The sequence below is a fragment of the Oryzias latipes genome, chromosome 7, assembly GCF_053564925.1.
Source record: "Oryzias latipes strain Hd-rR chromosome 7, Olatipes_Hd-rR_3.1".
Lineage (NCBI taxonomy): Eukaryota > Metazoa > Chordata > Actinopteri > Beloniformes > Adrianichthyidae > Oryzias > Oryzias latipes.
The window spans coordinates 14,087,967-14,108,927 of record NC_136243.1 but is presented as its reverse complement, the minus strand read 5'-3'; the positions used below and the strand labels follow the sequence as shown (position 1 = coordinate 14,108,927).

At 38.1% G+C, this 20,961-nt stretch overlaps 2 protein-coding genes across 4 annotated transcripts; both read left to right on the top strand.

The window, feature by feature from the left end:
* Positions 1 to 1,254: 1,254 nt before the first annotated feature.
* ocstamp (osteoclast stimulatory transmembrane protein) lies at positions 1,255 to 7,894 on the top strand. Of its 2 annotated transcripts, XM_011477519.4 has the most exons (3): positions 1,255 to 1,514; positions 5,411 to 6,422; positions 6,495 to 7,894. In XM_011477519.4, exons 1-3 carry the CDS (start codon positions 1,477 to 1,479, stop codon positions 6,843 to 6,845), a joined length of 1,401 nt encoding a protein of 466 aa, XP_011475821.1. In that variant the 5' UTR covers positions 1,255 to 1,476; the 3' UTR covers positions 6,846 to 7,894. The 2 variants fall into 2 exon arrangements, with proteins under 2 accessions (XP_011475821.1, XP_020560515.1); XM_020704856.3 differs by having other exon boundaries at positions 1,255 to 6,422.
* Positions 7,895 to 8,028: 134 nt separating this feature from the next.
* Positions 8,029 to 14,130, top strand: trhr3 (TRHR3 protein). Of its 2 annotated transcripts, XM_011477377.3 has the most exons (3): positions 8,029 to 8,976; positions 10,754 to 11,573; positions 13,497 to 14,130. In XM_011477377.3, the coding sequence occupies exons 2-3, from the start codon at positions 10,806 to 10,808 to the stop codon at positions 13,887 to 13,889; spliced, it is 1,161 nt and encodes a 386-aa protein (XP_011475679.1). In that variant the 5' UTR covers positions 8,029 to 8,976; positions 10,754 to 10,805; the 3' UTR covers positions 13,890 to 14,130.
* The last annotated feature ends 6,831 nt before the right edge of the window (positions 14,131 to 20,961 follow it).

Sequence of the window (20,961 nt, the reverse complement as noted above, 5' to 3'; positions counted from 1 at the left end):
ACAAAGGAGTTAGTGGCACCAAATCTGTGCATCAATTCAGTTTTCTGCATTTAACCTACTTATTTGGTTTATGTAATTTGCAATACTGTGCTTAATATGCTTGCTTGACATCTACAGCTGCTGGAACCAACCTGCTAGGGTAGGAGTCTGCAACCTTTAACAGTTAAAAGTCATTTGGGCCTGTGTCTCTCTGATCAACACCTGGGAGCAAAGTCTTATTAATTATTATAGTTTGGCACACCTTTGCTTTCCATACATTATTACTTTTATAGTATATGAATTACAATTTGTGTGGCAAGAAAAAAACAGAGGTTTATAAAGAAACTAGTGTTTTTTTTTTTTTTTATATTTTTTACTTTTTACAGAAGCTCAGATGGCTTCATTTTTCAAATAAAAGTATTCCTGTGACAAACAGGTTAATTCCAATCCAGCTAAATGGTACTTTCTCTTGTTACATTTTAGGTCTACTTTGGTGAACCATCCTCTTTTTTCCTACTTTACTACTCCTTCTAACCAAAATATAACATTGCTTCATTGGTTCATGATCCAGTAGAAAAGGTACACAAATATATATAAAGTACATTTTTATATATATAAAAACCTTTCACCAACGTTTAATTTACTATTCTCAATCTGTGCATTCTGAAAGAAGCGTAGAGCGAACAAGGCCTCCTGCTGTCAGCATTATGGAGTTTGTCTTATTTCTAGGTGCAACTCCGACAAATGTATAAACTGGACTATTCTAAATTAAATCAATGCTAACAAGTAACCCTAATTTTTAAAAACAATTATCATTTTATTTTTCTTCATCCAGAAAGGCACTACGAAGGGGTATAAAAGCCTGATTTGGCTCTGGAGCCTCAGGTTGCAGACCGTTGTGTTAGAAACTACCTGAGAAAAACACAGATAAGAGAATCTTCTGATAAACAAATACTAAATTTAAAATGATTCCAGATGGACTTGGACCATAGAAGCTGTTTCTCTACTTGTTCTGAAAGGAAATGTGTAATGATTGTTTCAGTGTGAAAGTAAGGCATTGAAACTGGAGGGAGGACAATGAGAACCACAGTAAATATTTAAAGGTAGTAAAGTTTGTCTGCAAAAATGCTGAAAGGACTGACAACTGTCAACGATGAACTCAGAATGGGTTAAATAATATTGGAAGTAAAAATTAACAGATCACGAGTTCCTGTTTGGTCATAAAACACAGCGTCATGTTTTCTTAAGTCATCCTGGTGCTGGGCAGTGTGACCTGTCACATTGCCTCATTCTTCTCTGAACCAATGCTTTTTTTCTTTAAACCAAGCTTTCGTGTATGGTTTAGGCTGAGAAAAGTGAGCCTTGAGCTCTACGTGGAAAATCTGTCACATCAACATGACTTTGACTGTTCGTCTAAGTTCCCTTTTTTATGTTTAAAGTCCCCAAACACTTCCCAGTTCTGTGTTTGCTTCTTGTGCTGATAGTTTCAGAAGGATAATGAGGTCAGTCATGGTAAATACTGTTTCATCAGCCAGGTAAGAACTCTCAGAATGATCTTTTTATCTTTAATTTAATTTAGTCTTTCACCTTGGATTTTCTGTAAACGATTCAAACGTTTTTAAACTGCATTTCTAATAAAGATATAAGAAATTTGTATTTGTGGACAAATGATAAACTAATATTTTCTGTAAGTATTTTAAAAACATTTTATTTTAATAATTTTTGTCTCTGTAAGACCCAAACTCCCCTTAAAGTTACAGTTTATACAATTCTTTAAGAACCAGAATATTTGATTAGTCATGTAAAAAAATTCATACAAACCTTTGAGGACTAAATCCAGTCTATTTCGTAACCCTTGTGCTATCCCAGGCACTTTAACATTGGGAGTTGGGTCATCTAGACCCCACAAGACAGTGCTCTGAACCTTTTTTCTTCAATGATTTGTGATCTTCTCTGGTGTCCATGGATTACATGGAATCCTCTCCACCTTTATCCACCTTTGTCACGATAGGGAGAACACGTCCATGTAAGGGTGGGGTCATAGGATAGCACAAGGTTTAGGACAGACATATCTGTGTGTCTGTTGTCAATGTAACATCGGCCTTTATTTCTGAAATACTGCTGAGGGAAAACAAAGAAAATAAAAAGCATACGTTTTTAAAGAAAGGAAACATCCATGGAATCTATAGTTATTCAAATCCCAATTTTAAGAGCAGTGCAAGACAAATAGATTTTACTCTAGACTATATGCTAGATGTGCCGGAGTTGAGCAATCCTGTTATAATAGGGTTACACATTTTTATAAAAAAAAAAAGGGTATATGCTTGCTAAAAATAGTCACCTTATATTCAGTTTGTGTTTACAAGATTGTCACTATTGTGGCTTGCAATCACTATTTCTTACATGTCCTCTCCAGCATCAGAAACAGATAAGAACTGTGTCTCTTGTGTTTGACAGATTTTATTGTTACCATAAGTTGTAACCATTTACCTGCTATTTTATTGTAAATTCTTTGAGTTTTGGACCGGATGGAAAAACAGAAGTATGTAAGGGATGTTGAAGGAGTGTGTGAGTGTATGTGAGGGAGAAAGTGTGAAAGAAAGCTGTGAAAAGACAAAGAAAGGAGTAAGAATAGAAAAAGAATAAGTAGCAAAGGTTACTTGAGGTTTGTCATTTTTGCTAACTCCGATCATCTTTTGTGCCAGTGGTCTTTGAATTATGATGATGCTGTTTTTAATCAAACCAAAATTTTAAAAGAAACTGTGTGGTTTTCTAGGACATACCTTCTGCAGAGCGGCAGTAGTTTATTAGAAATTCACTTCTGAGTTGAGGCGGGACCGTTGAGGCAGAGTAGGCCTGCCCCACTTCCCTTAATACTTACTGAGAGAGCCCTGTTTACGGTCTCTCCCGATGGCTTACAGCCACTCACACCCCAAGCATCACATTAGCGGGGCAACAAAAATGACAAGCATTATTGGAGCCAGTCGGACAGTTTTGATCCCAATTTCAGCTAATACAAGGAAAACAAAGACAGACATGGATCTACTTGTCAGCTAGTGGATGCATCAGAACGGAGTGGAGCAGGGAGACTGTGGCCCGCCCAGCGTATTTTCTACATCCCAAAAACGATCTTTTTCAAACTAGTTTTTCCTCTGCAAGCTAAATCAGCTCAGTGCAGACAGCTGTACACTCCACAGATCATGTCAGGGTGTGGATCCGCTGGGAGGAGCCACAGTCAGCCTGCATAGAAGGAAAAGGTGATACACCAACAAAAACCTAATAAATACGTGCAGAACACAACAAAACCACCTTAAAACCACCTTAAACCACCTTAAAAACATCTTGACATCTTGTGTTTGTGTACATGTTATTCTCCATTTAAAAAAAAGTTTTTTTTATCAAACATTTGTTGGAAAATGTCCTAAAAATCGCATTGGGACTTAGATGTAGAATTTTTGGTCAACTATTCTGGTACTGTGTATTTCAATTTTAACAATTTACCTGATGCTCATAACCCTTTATCACTGGAGATATCGCTAAATCCTAAAAATGTTGCCAGAGTCCACCATTTTCTCTCTCTTGCCAGCACAGAGGTGCAAATGCATGCTTTTATTTCCAGCAGATTGGATTATTGTTATGACCTGCTCTCTGGTCTTCCCTGGAGAAGGATGTCGAACCTTCAACTGCAGCAAAATTCAGCAGCTGACGGGACCAGAGGGCGGGATCACATTACAGCGATTTTAAAATCGCTGCATTGGCTCCCTGTAAAATTCAGAATTGATTGTGAAGTTCTTTGATTGGTTTATAAATGTTTTTTATGGTCTTGGCCGTTCATATTTATCTGATATGAATTTAAAGTATGAGCCCTCGCGGACCCTGAGATCCTCTGATACAGGCCTTTTGATTATCCCAAAAGTAAGAACTAAAACATACAGCGAGGCTTCATTCAGTTATTATGAACTCTGCCTGTGGAAGTGTGTGTTCTCTTTTTTTGTTGCATCATTTTATCATTCTTTTTATCATGGTTTTTTATGTATGTATGTGTGTGTGTGTGGGGGGGGGTCTGCATTGTGCGGGTTTTAAACAACATATTTGTTTGTCTTGTCCTTTTGTTTTTAAATTTGATTTGTTTTTATGTAAAGCACTTTGAGTGGCCTGAGTTGTAAAAGTGCTATACAAATTAAGTTTGATTTAAATTTATTTTGATTTGATAAATAACACCTGATCTGTGACACACCATAACTCCTTAAACCATTCACACCCATCAGCATGAATCCGCTGATTCTGATGCGGAGAAAGCAGCTTCTCATGTCGGCTTTGCACCTATATGCAACACTTTGCAAATGTAAAGTGTTGCATATCTGCGCAGTCAATGCTGCTTTCCTCCCCCTCAGATTTAGCCAATTTTTGTTGATCGCGTAAACACTTCACTCCTGTAAAATGTTGCATGTTAGCGCCAAGCTGCTTTTCTCATCTTCTGAATCCGCTGAAGTTATGTTAGTTGCTGTCACGGTAGAAGAGCTATAGTTGTCGAAAGAATGTCAACACCGGAGCTAAAAGTTCTGTGTAAAAGGGTTAAAGAGTTTTGCATCCAGCACAGTGTATACAGTAAACCCTTGTTTTTCGCGGGGGTTACGTTCCAAGGAGAACCTGTGATAGGCAAAATCCGTGAAGTAGAAACCTTTATTTTTTTTTTACAATTATTACACAATTAAATACTCTATTATACATTGACAAGAAAGAACAAACCATTTTACAGGCTCAAGCATTTGTTTTACAAATAAAAGTACTTAAGAAACGTTTTTTTAACAAATAACTTCTGTACTGTACTGTCAAATAATAATTTTAATCATCAATGTGAACAGAAGGCTTCAAATTGCAGAGATTAGCCCCGCCCACCGCCACCCGAGTAATTGGATTAAACGGGAGAAAAATTAAAATGATTACGAAAAAAATACAGTTGGACTGAGCCGCTGCATCCTGACTCCGCTCTGCTGTGTTTTCTTCTATTGAAGCCCGCTGTGCAGGTGTGTTTGTTCGGGAGGAGAACATAGTGATGGGCAGTTGTTGTCGCTATTTTTACTTCTTTGAAAAAGATCCTTATACACCGACATGCCACCATCGATTATGTTGGAGAACTGCAATGAACGGCTCATCAAAGGGTCCCATTCTTAAGCTACTCGCCGAAGTTCAGTCGCCATGCTCACCATGGTTGCTAAGCGACCAAGTGTTACGCTTAGCACAGGTAGAGAAGAAGCGGAGTGACTTTTTAGCCAATCAGAATTCAGAACACAATGCACGATGCAAATCCGTGAAGAAGCGAAACGTAAAAACCGCTAAACGTGAAAAGTAAACCACGTTATAGCGAGGGATCACTGTAAATGTGTCTATTTTTCTCTGAATTCCCTAACATTGCATTTCTTTGCTGCAGGAGCACAGCAAGATGTCTTGGAAATGCTGTCAAATCTCTTATTTTTTACCTCTGGGACGTTTACTCTTCATCCACTCCTTCAGGCACAGATGTTCTGACTCTGCTGTCTATATGTTCAGCATGTGCCATTGTTACTGGGGGCCTGCTTTATCACTGGCTGTGTAATACGCTAAAATACAGCTTTAAAGCATCTGTTCAGATCTCCTGCTGCTACAGCCTGGCCCTGCTCCTCATGTCCTTCTTGTGCCACCCACTGCGATGTATGCTGACAATGATGCTGCCCATTGTCTCCTCCAATCAGGGGCGCAAACTTCTCATCTCAGCCTCCATTTTGATTTTAATGTTAAACGTCATCCCTAACATCGCAGTCAACATCGGAGCAGTGGCTCGCATCCTGAAGTGCACAGCTGAAGGATTTGCAAAGACTCTGTTGAACTCTTCTGAACTCTTCAACAAAGCAAAGCAAGACCTTGTCGATGAAACCATCAAGGTAGAGTGGGAGGACCTAAATATAGTCAACAACCTAAAGACTTTAAATAATTTCACACATGTGGATGTGTCCCTGGTTAAATCCAAGTTTGCAAAGGTGGTCGGTGAGATTGAGGAAAAGTTCTCGGGAGCTCGGGACCTGATCGGAGAGTACAAACTGCTGTCAAACCGGATCCTTGCTGCTATCTTTGTAGCTTTACTGATTCTGGAATCTGCACGATATTTAAAGTCCTATCTGACATCGGTTCAGTTTGATAATGGTTACATTTCCAAGGAACTGCTGCAAAACGAACCCTGTGAGACCAAAAGGTCAATTAGAGACAAAACCAAACTCGGAAGCTGCTTGATGACAAACCAAGAATGTACTTCTTCCTTTTTGTCCCTGATTGTGGTAACATTATACTTCACTGCAATCGCTTTAATCGTAGTTTTAGACTATGTTGTGTATTATATAGTTCAGCTGGTTATGCCATGGGTGGTGGATTTCCCACCAACAGCTGCTAGTATAAGTCTCAACTACAAGGTAAGACAGCCCACAGCTTCTGCTGTATTTCAGTTTTTTCTGTTTTTCCATGAATTCTTTCCTTCCTTTTAGGTCGAGTTGTTCGTTCCTGTTTTATGCCTCATCCCGAGTTCATGCGTCACACAGACGCTGACCAACTTCCACAGAGATTACAGATGGGACTTCAACCCAGAGCCATCTAACTGTGCCGTGACAACTTCAGCCCCGAACGGAGGAGTCACGTTCCTGCTGGGATGCCTCTGGCTCATGAGCTACTTCATGGTGTTCCTGGAGGTTTACGCCAAGCGGCTCTGCAGAAAAATATGTGCCTCCTTTTACAGAGAGCAGGAGGAGAGGAGAATGACATACCTGAGGAGAAAATTACAAAAGAAGATGGTAGAAAAGGGAGATGATAATAAAGGAAACAATCAGCCTTTGCATTGAATTTAGATGAATAATAATAACTTTGAAAGATCACCAGCAGGGTTGGACTGAATAATTTAGCTGTTATTACGTTTGACTATTTCTTTTCAGAATGTCGCCAAATTAGGTGGTTTTATTTCACATATCCATCATGACTATTGAGCTTGTTTAGTGTGAGTGATCAGCTTGAAGAGACTGAAATCCAAATTTGAATTTAGGAATAAAACTAAACATGTTCTGGCTGATTTTGTTAAAACTTGCTAAACAAGTGTTTCATGGATTTTCTTCCAAACCAGCAGTATAATGCAAGCATACCGTCACTAGTGCAGCACATGGCTGTCACCTCAGGGTGACACATTTTAGTGCTTCTTTTGTGTTTTTTAGATGTGATACTGGAAACTGAACATCCTGTTTGTGAAATACTGCAGCAACACCTTTTCTTTCGCAAGTACATCAGCTTTGAAAAAGCTGGCGCTCTTAGTTTTGTGGTTTTTTTGCAGGTTAGACAGAAACACGCAGACAGTTGCATTTTTCCCTCCCAAGAGTCACAAAACTCTGCTTGTTGCTTTTTTTTTAATCCAACACAAACTGTGTATGTAGGTTTCCTCCTGGTCTAACTGAAGCTGTTTTTTCTTGTTTCTTGTTTCCTCTTTCCATTTTTTAACCTATCAGATCCACTAGATGCCACTATTTTTCTTTGAACAAAACACAGCACAACAGCTCTTGACAGAAAATAAGCAATAATATATTTATTCTTTCACTCAATGGTCCTAACATGAATCTGTTTTTCCATTTACTTATTCAAATGTATATTTTTAACCAGTAACCATGAAAAATGTTATAAATAACAAGAAAAAAGTTTTTTTTTGTTTTTTTTTTGCAAAGAACAATCTCCTTACATGTCAAACTCTTCCTTCCCATGAGGCTCTGGGGTTATTTTGAGAATTCATTCAAGAACTATTTATAGGTTGTTTATTTTTTACTTTCATTTGTGTTTCATGATTCTTGTGTTTCATGACTCTCTTCTTGGAACAATCACATCACAGCATTAAACATTGCAGTATATAAAATGTGGGACATCAATTATTTTTTGGACACGCAATGAACTGCAAATTTAATTCAAGTGGAAATAAGACACCAAATATTCAGCTGGTGTTCTGTGTGACAATCATCCCTGAAAAAACTGCAAATTAAAAAAAAATGGTGTTGTCCAAAGTTCTTCAGAAATTATTCTTACGTCAAATGGGAATTTGGAAATAAAATATTAAAAGAAATTATAAATCTGTCTGGCTGTTTTAGAATCACACAGACTTTCTGCAGCTGCGGAATCACACAGTTCTAAATAGTAAGTCTGCTTTAAAAAAAAAATCTTTTAAACATTTATATATTCTGAAGGTGGCCAGCAGAAAAAATTTTCTTTATGCAAAAATGCATTAGTATTCACAATGATGACCCTGCGCACAGACAAATATTAAAGCGTTCAGTCTGGTTCTTATACTTGGGTTTGCAGAAAAGCCTAAATGTTAATATTACTTAAAAGGAATTAATAGAACCAAGTTATACCATTAAAAAGCAGTCAAACGTTTGTGATTTGCTGATAAGAATCATAACTTTCACCACACACTTATTGCAAACCACTGGTTATTTATTTTTATTTTTTTTCATCACAATTTTTTGTGCTGTTAATTTCTGCTAAACTAAATTCTGAAGCAGCAGCTTGTTGTTTGCTGCCGGTTTAAATCCCAGTCATCCTTTCATAGCCACTATTCCTTGGGCTCGCTTCTGTTCGGCCGTGACAACATTGTAACACAACTCTATAAATATCTGGTAAATACACAGAAAGAATGAAATGATGTTTCTTCATAACACAATCCATAATAAGCTTGATTTTGGCTCAGTAACTGCAGTGGTTTTCCCTCTGTCTGGCAGTAATTACAGGATTTCTTGGAGTGTGAGGTGCAGTTAAGTGATGAGTGTGGACATGATGGTGAGTGGTGTGAAAGTGAGGGAGGACTGTACACAGAGAAACCAGAGGGAGGGAGACAGATGTGGCGACTGCAGAGGTGGACTTAGCAGTCATCTGTGTTTTAACGCTCACTGCACCTGAGCGCTGCCACCATGTCAGACTGACGACTGCTTCCCACAACTCACGGTGAGCTGCCCAATCCTAACTACTTTCTCTCTAATTGTTTATCCTATTCTTTGATGGAGTCATTTCTGAACACGTTTTTATGTTTCTTATGGCAAAAAAGGAGGAAATTGATTACATCAAGGTGTTTTTCAATTCATATTTATTAAAATTAGGGGGAAAAGGGCAACAAATTGCTGTCTAATATGAAAAAGGTTCAATTTAACGATGAATTATTTGTCAGACTCAAGCAGATAAAAGAACCAATGTATTAAAAGATTATGGGAAAGTAAATTTTCAAGTATATCCACCGCTGTAAGACGTGGAAGTTGTATAATGTTTGTAGAGTACCTAAAAACTACACAAAATCTTCACTTAAAATGTCAAAAACAAAAAAAAAGTCTAGTTTACAAAAACTAATTTATTTCATCGATTTTGTTATGTCTAGGTGATGTCATCTGCTTTAATTAGGAAAAACATAATTAAGAGGCAGCTTTGGTCGCTGATACGTGAACTTTTTCCATCTGCTGTCCGTAACCCTTGTGCTATCCTAGGCACTTTAACATTGGTAGTTGGGTCATCTAGACCCACTAGACAGTGCGCTGAACCTTTTTTCTTTAATGATTGGTGATCTTCACTGGTGTCCATGGATTACATGAAATCCTCTCCACCTTTTTCCACCTTTGTCATGGGAGGAATAACACATAAATGCAAGGGTGGGGTCATCTAAGATAGCACAAGGGTTAAAAGTGTGACATGGATTTTTTTTTAAACTGCACAGATAACACCTGTTCATAAATAAATTATTTTGAAATTGTTTATTATAAACCTGCAGACAAACTTCAATCATCCAATCAATGAGTTTTATGTTTCTCTATGCTTCACATAGGGCTTCTTTTGTTATTTTGTGGCATAGCTGAGACATTTGGGATGGGGGGCTGGTGGATAGGCAAAAGGATTTGGAAGGGTAGCAAATGAAAACAACAGAATGGAAAGCCCCTACAAAAGGATAAAAAATATTTAATTGTAAAAATACATGAAATGTGCCATGTGAGTGGCTTTAGATGTCATTTTAAAATATTGTTTTTGTTATTTATGCAATGCTTAAAGCTTGTTTTGATGATTTCTTCACCTTTGTCAATAAAAATACTAATGTTGACTCAAAAAGTGAGGGGCAAAGCGGCCCCCCATTTCCGCTTCTCCCGTAGCTCCACCCCTATGTAAATTACATCCCTATTTTCATAAAGGGCACATGAACCCTTGTTTGTAATAAATCATCTACCTTTTTGACTTTCAAGTAAATTAAAATACTTATTATTAATACTTATTGCTATTGTTCTGTTTTTCTATTTATTGTCTAAACTAAGTATTTATTTTCTGATTGATTTTTTTCACATGTTAATCAGTTACATAATATCTAATTGTATTAATATCATTGTTACTGCATTTCACATTTACATGTTAAGTCAGTTTATGGAATTAATTATTTGTATCTATTTTAAATTCTAGTGTCTTCTCCAGTGAGAAGTTCCTTAATTCTTTCTCTCTGATTATGTTTATCTGATAACTTTTAAACTGTGTGTGTGTGTGGGGGGGGGGGGGGGTGCGTGCGTGTATGCGTGCGTGTGTGTGTGGGTGTATTTGTGTGTGTCTCTGGCGGGTATTTTGGAGGACAAAGAGTACCCCGCTTTGATTCTGTGTTTTGGCTTTTCCATAAATTAGGCATCACAAACTAATTCCACATATGTTGTTGGTGCATTAATCCTGCTTTTTTAACATCTCTTCTTTTTTTGTTTTAAAGGTTTTTTTCGTCCCAAAGGTTGACAGATTTGTACTCATTGGGCTTGAACAAGATGGAGAACAACACAACAATTTTTCAGGATGTGACTGGGGCTGTAAATCTACCAGAAATGCCCATGAAGTCTCTAGCAGAGCAAGTTGTGACAATATTTTTGACATTGCTGATTTGTGGAGTCGGGATTGCAGGGAATGTGATGGTCGTGCTCGTGGTGTTGCGCACCAAACACATGGTGACTCCAACCAACTGTTACCTGGTCAGTTTAGCCGTGGCTGACCTGATTGTGCTCCTAGCTGCAGGCCTTCCCAACATCTCTGATGTTGTAGCCTGCTGGATATACGGCTACACTGGATGCCTGTTTATAACCTATCTTCAGTACCTTGGCATCAACGTGTCATCCTGCTCCATCACAGCCTTCACCATCGAGCGCTACATTGCTATCTGTCACTCCATAAAGGCTCAGTTTATATGTACAGTTTCCCGGGCCAAGAGGATCATAGCTGGGGTCTGGATCTTCACCTCACTCTACTGCACCATGTGGTTCTTCTTGGTGGACATTGATGAAACAGTCTACGCTAACGGGGTGGTGGTCAACTGTGGCTACAGAGTCTCCAGGAGTCTCTACATGCCCATCTACTTCCTGGACTTCACAGTTTTTTATGTAGTTCCTCTTATTGTAGCCACTGTGCTGTATGGGCTCATTGCAAGGATTCTGTTCATCAGCCCACTGCCGAGCGACCGAGCAGGAGGAGGATCCGTTCACCAGGGTCACTACAACAGTACCAGTAGTGCCAATAAAGGGGCCATCGCTGCAAGGAAACAGGTATTTAAAAAAGAAAAACACTTGCTGAGTCTACAATCTTTAAGATACATTTTCTAGTAGTTTGTCTATAACTAAAGATATTTGTTACCTGTTTGGCTATTGTTCCCTACTTCTAATGTAATTGATTAATTTTAACAGAAAATCCTACAAATATATTTGGAAATGTTTAAGGTATGTCCAGTCAAAAGAGACAAAACATAAACATGGGTAGGCCTACTTGTGCATGATGTAAGCAAATAGAAAAGTTATTTGTGCAATCATGTCTGCAACTGCATGTGTGGTTAGGGTCAGGGTTAAGGTTGATTTCTCTAAAGATTGTTTTTAATTTATGAGAAAGTTCTGCAGCTGGGATGTTAGTTACAGTGTTAACAAAATGCTAGCAAACACCTAACCTGTCACATCTTTGCAGGATGCTAAAGTCATACTGTTATCACAACTGAGTGTAGCAAAACTTCTTCTTGACACTTGACTTGTTCCCACAGGGAGCGGTGAGGTGAAGTCTCAGCTGCACTCATGAACTATTTTGGCGTTTAAATGCCATTTGCGAGATGCTGATACAAAAAGTACCTACCGGTAACGTGAAAAACACTGGGCTGACAATGGTGATAGACTAGCATAAAAATGAACTGTATTGATCTCATGTGAGGAAATTCAACACGGAGAGGATCATGTCTACCTAAAAACTATGGACTTGAACTTTAAGGAAAATGAAGAAACAGCTAAATTGATTGAAACTGAAACCTGGCGTGATATGGGCTGGGCGCAAAGCAGAAAGGCAAACAACTAAACAGGAAACCCTGAAGTCCAAACAAAAATAAAAACCAGAAAAATTCAACTGATGGTTTGAATCATCACTAGGGAGGCAATGTTTCACTTTCCCCACAATTTGGTTTAATGCTGTAACATATGGCTTTGTTTTCAATCAAGAATTTTGGCTTCCTAAATCCTTAATTTTTTCTTGTAGAATATAATCAAATTTCTGAACCACAGAGGTAATTGGATACATTAATAAACTGGCAGTCGTGGTTCAGATGGGAGTTCAAATGCGATGTTATATTTTTGTGACATTCACACTGTACTGTCAAGAGTGGAACAAACCCTCTGGAAATGTTTTATCCTCTCTTTAACCGGAGCTCATCGTGCCAAAATGAGCTGGATCAAAGTTCCACAAAAAAAGAGCAAGCCTAACAAAAAAGAATTACTCATGTATAAATTAAAACTGATAACCTGTAATCAAACTTTGTATACATGAGCTTTCAGTAAGAGTTGCTCACAAAAACTATTGCACCCCTGATATTGGTCAGTCTGCAGACTTCTCCAGTGTTTGTAAATTTTAAAAGCACAGAACAATAAAAATATTTAAAAAAAAAATTATTAAAATTTTCTTTTATTTTCTTAATTTTGGGTTTCTGTGTAATGAGACAAAGTTGTATCTGTTAAAAATCTGTTTCTTTTAAACGTCTATGATGCTTTTTTGACTAAAGACCATTAACATGTACGTTCTGATTCAAGCTGTCAATTGTACCACTTAATAACTAATTGTGTGGTGGAATTAAGAAAAGGAGCTTCAGGATTCAGTAAATTTTATTCCAACTACTAGACTATATGTCTTTGCTTGCTGAAGAACACTTGATGTTTTTGCATGGAGACTGTCTGGAATGTTCAATAACATTTCATTTTTATTACAAAGCAAAAAATTATAGTAGCCTTCTCTTATGTTTCTTAAATATTTTTCTTTCTTCAAATGATGAAAGGTGTTATAGGGTAACACTAGGTATCCATGTCTTATTAGGGACGTGAATGACTCCAACATTATTTTTAAATACTATTGTGCTTCCCCTTTATAGGAATTTTTTTAAATCCCCATCCAAAGCCTCTTCTTGCACTTCTTCTCCTTTGAAGTGTCCTTCTCTGTCTACACAGATAACAAAGATGCTGGTTGTGGTGGTTGTCCTCTTTGCCCTGCTGTGGATGCCTTACCGCACGCTGGTAGTCATCAACTCCTTCATCGACCCACCTTACCATGACACCTGGTTCATCCTTTTCTGCCGGATGTGCATCTACAGCAACAGTGCCATCAACCCGATCATTTACAACCTCATGTCACAGAAGTTTCGTGTTGCATTCAGGAAGCTCTGTAAATGCGGCTGCCGACGGGGTGAGGCGAAGTACGATGCGCCGATCTACTGCAGCGTGATGAAGAATTTGTCACATGGGAGCAACGAGCCAGTCACAGAGCAGGAGGACGTCGGTGGCCAGTTTGGAAACAGATTCAATATCACAGATCATGACAAAGGCACTCTCAAAGTTTCTTGAAGAGATTTTGCAAGAATTGTCAGGACAATGTGTGTTAATGGGAAATCATAGATCTAAATATACAGTTTTGGTGTAAATTCCTCTTATTTCCTAAATATATCTGCACGTGTTCTTGATGATAAATGTCTATGGCTTTGTGTGTAGAACTAGACGTAGTTCTTTTTCATTATTGCTGTAATTACTCTGTAAATATATATGCTTCTACAGTGTGTTTCAATAAAACAGATTAATTTCAAATTTATCAGACGTTTTTTATCATCCCAGTTTTTAGTGTCTTTTAACCAGTAAAGAAAAAATACAAAAAGCAAGACACACATTTGTGTGAATGCGTGTTGTTGTTTTGCATGTTTGTGTTTACCCTTTAAAAGACCACAATTTATGATAACTAGTTTTACAAGAGCCTCTTCATTTGCATCACATCCTTTATTATTATTTGTGTTCCCGGGTCTCCTGAGAGTACTTCTGTTTTTCACACGTTCACACTGGAGTGTCTAATGCACTCAAATGAACCACAATTTCTAATTGCACTAGTGACACAGTGCGCACAGCCGCCATTTCAACCCTTTTCAATTCAGAATGATTCATCTAATTCAAATAAAACACAACAGAGAACACAAGAAAGCCCTTATACCTGTGTTCATTTAATGGGATTTCTATGCTTTTGAGTACTGAGTTAGACTGCTGTAAGCTTACAAGCCAAGAAAAGAACAACTACAGAACATTAACTTGTGTACACACCTCCTCCATGACCATCAACAAAACCTATTAAGAGTTCAGCTGAAGAGTGGAGGATGTTTCATATAAAAAGACTTAAAGAGATTTTACTACAATGTCTCTACTATTTAATAAACCAAGGTTTTTGTTGAAAAGATGTCATCTGTGTTTATGTGTGTCAAACTCACTTTAGCGGCTTTCAGGGTTCCTAAAGTGCAAACAGTGTAAGCCCAGACTTCATCTTTGTGTATAAAAAATATGAAGATAATGTCAGAACAGAACAGGCAAGTGGAACACGTGAATTCTTAAAATAGGAGACCCACTTTTTAGAAACGATCTCTGTCCATGTGTTAATAATTTATGAAAAGGTGATTCAAACTTTGTATTGTGCTGTATGTACAGCCTGTGTAGCTCATCGAAGCCCTTCCTGTTAGCCAATGACAAATGGGACATGTGCTGTATTCATTCCAGCTCTTTTGTGGACATGTTAAAAGCCTCATAGTTAAAGCCACATCTACCTACAGACACTAATTCTTTTCTACATGCATCATGTTTTTATGTAACCATTGAGTACTGAACTGAAATATGAAAGACATTCTCCCTTTTATGCTTTTCTTTTCATGGTTGATGAAATACATTTAAGCTGGAGTCTCACATTTAGATCCAGTCCAGTTTAATTTTTTGTCCTTTACTTCTGGTTACCTAAATCAGGTGTGTCTGACTCAGCCTTGTAAGGGGAGATGGGAGAGAAGTGTGACTAATAGAACTGGATTACCAAGATCACACATTCAATAAAAGATTCCTAACGTTGTTAGACATGATGCATTTTTTTTTTAAATGGTTTATTTCAAGCAATCAAAATAGAAATAATACACATAATAATACGCATTTGAAATGCACAAATCCTTTAATCCTGATCTTAACACCCACTTTAACAAAAAAACAAAAAAAATAGAATTAGAGCTAGAATTAAAAAACACCAAGACAGAACCCTGAGGACAAATCGAAAGCTCTTTAAATACAAACATCAATGACTGAGTGCCGCTGTGACAGACCCAAAGTGAACCACAGAAAGGGTGGGACATATCAGCTAACTAAACAGCCCAAAACTCAAACAGAAATCTTCAGAAAAAGACCCAAACCAACTGGAAAACTACAGCTAAAGTGATCAAGGAGATAGGGAGGAGGAAGGTACTTGGTACATCATCTGGAATGAGGAAAAAGAATAGGAGTCTTGGTGATGGAATATATAAAATATTTATAAAATACTCAGAAATGCACATTTTAATCTTAATTTGCTTTATATGCATTAAAAAAAAGCTACAAGAACAGATTTAAAAAACCCAAACTGACTATTTTCATCAGAGTGGGTCTTTAAGGTGTGTCTGCTATGCCCTCTCCATCAACATGTCTTTTGTGCTTTCTGGTTATCCTCCTAGAATTTTGCTAAGTACTTTGATATTTGACCTTTACCCACACTCCACAGATTTTTTTTTAAGTTAAATCTTTTGACCTTCTGGAGTTGTTAAGTCCTTCCTGTTCCTGGGTTTTCCGCTACCGGCCAGCTGTAACAGTTTCCACATCAGTCTCTTCAGTGAACAATCCCACCTCCTTCTGCTTGTCACTGAACTTCTGTGTAAAATCTGTTTCTTATTAATTGACCTGTTACTTAAAAAAAATGTATAATTAAATTTTAAAAAATCAAACTAAAAAGATTTAAGATGGAAGTATTTTGCAATGTTATAAATTAATAAAGTTATAAGCAATTTCTGGTTTAAGAGGTATCAACATAAAGGTAACAGGTTGAACACGTAAATTACACAGACATACGCAGAATTTAAAAGACTGAAAAAAATGTATTTTGATGTTCTTGCGAACTAAGTAAACCTTGACAAAGCATGTCTGGGTCAATAATCTTTATTTTATTCTCCATATTTGTTTGCATTTGTGCTGTGTTGCATGTATATTTAAATAGTATGCATACAGTGTTTAAGAAAACACTTAAAGTTATTTAATTTCTGATGATCAAGGAAAGAATTGGTACGTTGAATAAAAATGTACCAATTTCTAAGATGTATCTTCACCAAGATACGCCTATATCTGCTGCTCTTCTGAGTGAATGAATCATCCATCCGCTCATCAGACAAGAGCACTCAACACAAATGATCAAAGACAGCAAGAGTTGTTCTGTGGCCTTAAGAAGCCCATTAGACACTGTAGAAGAGCTCTTTTATCAGTTCTTGTCCATTTATTTTCACTTTTTTTTCTCCAAATCCTCTCTAAAGGTTTCTTTACTGAAATGACATATTCCAGATTTTATGATGACTCAGAGACAATCCAGGGTTTTTATTGCAATACCCTTGAATTAATAGTTATATTTCTAAATGTCCCATACAGGAGAAGCAATAGCAAGCAATTTTTTTATTCATATGAGTGCTCACAAGGCTTCATGTGAAGAAAAAGGACAGGAAAAATTATTCACAAAAGCTTTGATATTTAAAGATTTAAGGAAATGTAAACAGCAAGACCATTACCTGACAAATTAGGCATCAATAAGATTGTTGAGGCTTTTTTGGATGGAAATTTATGAGCATACCAAAGAATTGTTGGGGGGGGAAAGGCAGCTTACCCTGCATTTACAACTTACAGTAGATGAAGCTTACAAAAAGTGAAAGCTCATTAGGAGAACACGTGTACAAACTTGAAAACATAAAGATTTGTGATGGATTCTTCACAAGAGAGACCTGAACAGAATTCAAACTATGACAGAACTCTGCTAAGACTAACACAATGACTTTAGGTCGAGGCTGAAAGGCTGCTGAATTGTGAGATGTGCTCTGTTTTTCACATCTGTGTTGACAGCTTCATGACTCAACACTAGCGATATAATGAGCTGCATTATATAATGTTCCCACTATACTTTCATCCTCATCTGTATAGCTGTATAGTGGCAGTCCACTATACAGAGACAATCATATTTTTTCAGAAACAAGATTTTAATAAAATTTATTTTCAGAATGTAATTTATTAAACCACTGACACTACTGCCAGCTATGAACAAAAATTTTCACTTATATGTTTTTGCTTTCAAGTTGATGCTAAATAAAGCTCATTTAGGAGCAGAAGTGGTCTGTTTGCATCAATAGGCATCAAGGGGTCTCATAAAGATATGGCAAACATCTTCTAGAATGGCCAAAAACAAAATATTTTTTCCCAGCATCCCACCTTTATTGTTGCTTTTAAACCTTTATTTGGTAACTAAAACGTCATAGATGCGTGGCTCTTAGGGTGTATTCAGACTGGACACATTCGGTCCGCTTAAAGTGAACCAGTTAGTTTCCCCCAATAATCTGTAACAAATTTTCAGTCTGAAAACACCCAAGCGAACCTTGGTCCGGGAACTGCTCTCAGATCCATCTTTGGAGGTGGTCTCCATTCATTTTTTAATCGGACTGAGCTTCGATTCACTCTAAGATTCCTCAGTTTGAATTCAATCTGTTCCCGGAGAAACTGAACCAAAACGGCCACTGTAGCCAGTGGTAACGTTATGTAAACACAGTAGGAATCTAGCAACAGATGAGCCGCGGACAAATGTAAAGCAACGATAGTCGTTTGATCAGACTGAAAAAGAGTCCAACTGTTTATCTGTGAGAACCTTTACTTTAACACAGCTGAAAATGCGTTTTACATATAATTGTGTGTCTTGTTACATGGCATACATCTGAAAGGCGCTGCTGTGACATCATCCTAAAGGCTACCTTGTACACTGACCAAAAATACAAATGCAACACTTTTGTTATTGCTCCCATTTTTTATGGTATGAACTCAAAGATGTGAAACATTTTCCACATACACAAAATAACCAGTTCTCTGAGATATTGTTCACAAATCTGTCTAAATCTGTGATAGTGAGCACTTCTCCTTTGCCAAGACAATCCTTCCCACCTCGCAGGTGTGCCATATCGAGATGCTGTTTAGATAGCACGATTATTGCACAGGTGTGCCTTAGACTGGCCACAAGAAAAGGCCACTCTGAAATCTTCAGTTTTGTTTTATTGAAAGGGTCAGGGGACTCAGACAACCAGTCAGTATCTGGTGTGACCACCATTTGCCTCATGAAGTGCGACACATCTCCTTCGCATAGAGTTGATCAGGTTGTCTATTGTGGCCTGTGGAATGTTGGTCCACTCTTCTTCAATGGCTGTGCGAAGTTGCTGGACATTGGCAGGAACTGGAACACGCTGTTGTATACGCCGATCCAGAGCATCCCAAACATGCTCAATGGGTGACATGTCCGGTGAGTATGCTGGCCTTGCAAGAACTGGGATGTTTTCAGCTTCCAAGAATTGTGTACAGATCCTTGCAACATGGGGCCGTGCATTATCACGCTGCAACATGAGGTGATGTTGGATATACGGCAATGGGCCCCAGGATCTCGTCACGGTATCTCTGTGCATTCAAAATGCCATCAATGAAATGCACCTGTGTTCGTCGCCCATAACATATGCCTGCCCATACCATAACCCCACCACCACCATGGGCTATTCGATCCACAACATTGACATCAGAAAACCACTCACCCACACGACGCCACACACGCTGTCTGCCATCTGCCCTGAACAGTGTAAACCGGGATTCATCCATGAAGAGAACACCTCTCCAACGTGCCAGACGCCATCGTATGTGAGCATTTGCCAACTCAAGTCGGTTACGACGTCGAACTGGAGTGAGGTCGAGACCTCGATGAGGAAGACGAGCATGCAGATGAGCTTCCCTGAGATGGTTTCTGACAGTTTGTGCAGAAATTCTGTGGTTATACAAACCAATTGTTTCAGCAGCTGTCCGAGTGGCTGGTCTCAGACGATCTTGGAGGTGGACATGCTGGATGTGGAGGTCTTGGGCTGGTGTGGTTACACGCGGTGTGCGGTTGTGAGGCTGGTTGGATGTGCTGCCAAATTCTTGCAAACGCCTTTGGAGACGGCTTATGGTGGAGAAATGAAACATTCAATTCCCTAGCAACAGCTCTGGTGGACATTCCTGCCATCAGCATGCTAATTGCACGCTACCTCAAAATATATATATATTTTTTTATATTTATATTTTAAATTTATATTTTCATATTTAAATTTTTTTATATCTTCAGTCAGTGTAGTTTCCTTAAGAGAATTTTCTAATAACAGTGCCATAACACCACAACGATGAGACACAGCAACTCGTTGAAATGTTATAGGATGAATACAGGCTCACTAAAACAACATTTAATGTGATACACATTGCTTCTCACTGTTTTCCCGACAATCTATATGTCATAAACACTTATGAGTGTACCTTCTGAGTTGTCTTTTTGTCAGTAATTGGCCTGCAGTAAACTTCACCGGACCAAAGCCTGACGTTGATACAGGCGTTTAAAATTGGTCAGCAAAATATAAAGTTTAAATCAGTGAACTATCCTGACTCTCTAGTTGTTGTACCCCGCCCTCGGAAATTCCTGATCAATGAGTGAAGAGATCTTCTTGTGGTTTTGCTTAAGCCTACAAGCTTTGGTTTGAATCAGGAAAGACCGCTTGACAGCAGCCAAAATATAGACCAGATGCAAGGTTCAGGACTCAATCCAGACCAAATTAACCCTTGTGCTATCCTACGGGGTCAAGATGACCATTGACGTGTTCTCCCTACCATGACAAAGGTGGATAAAGGTGAAGAGGATTTTATGTAATCCATGGAAACCAGTGAAGATCACAAATCATTGAAGCAAAAAGTTCAGCGCACTGTCTTGTGGATTCTAAATGACCCAACTCCCAATGTTAGAGTGCCTAGGATAGCACAACGGTTACGCGGATCTGGTCCAAACCAAACAGTTGATCCAGTCTGAATACACCCTTAATGTAGTAAGTCACTGTTTTAGAGAGCTTGGTTTAAAGAACCAAAAGAAATTAATCAGTAAGACTTTAAAAATGTATTCATCGTGACTAACTTTTTAAAATTGGATGTTGTATCTTGTCGTTTTTAACAAAACTTCAACCGACATCTTCAGAAGGAATCTACTCCTTTCAATGTCACCAAAAATGTTATAATCTGAACCATCTTCAAACCTAAGCAATACCCTGCAACTGTTATTATCCTTTTTACTTCTTCTGAGAACTTACTGTGTTTTCTCCCAGCCATCCCAGAGGATGCATAGACAATTTATTTTTTACTATACAGCAAATGAGGTCTACTTATAGAGCGTTTTTCTACATTAATTAAGCGCAAAGTGTTTTTCCAACCATCGACACACATTCACACACTGGCGCCAACCTGGAGCAATGTGGGATCCAGTGTCTTCCCCAACGACACGTTGACAAATGGGTAGGCAAGA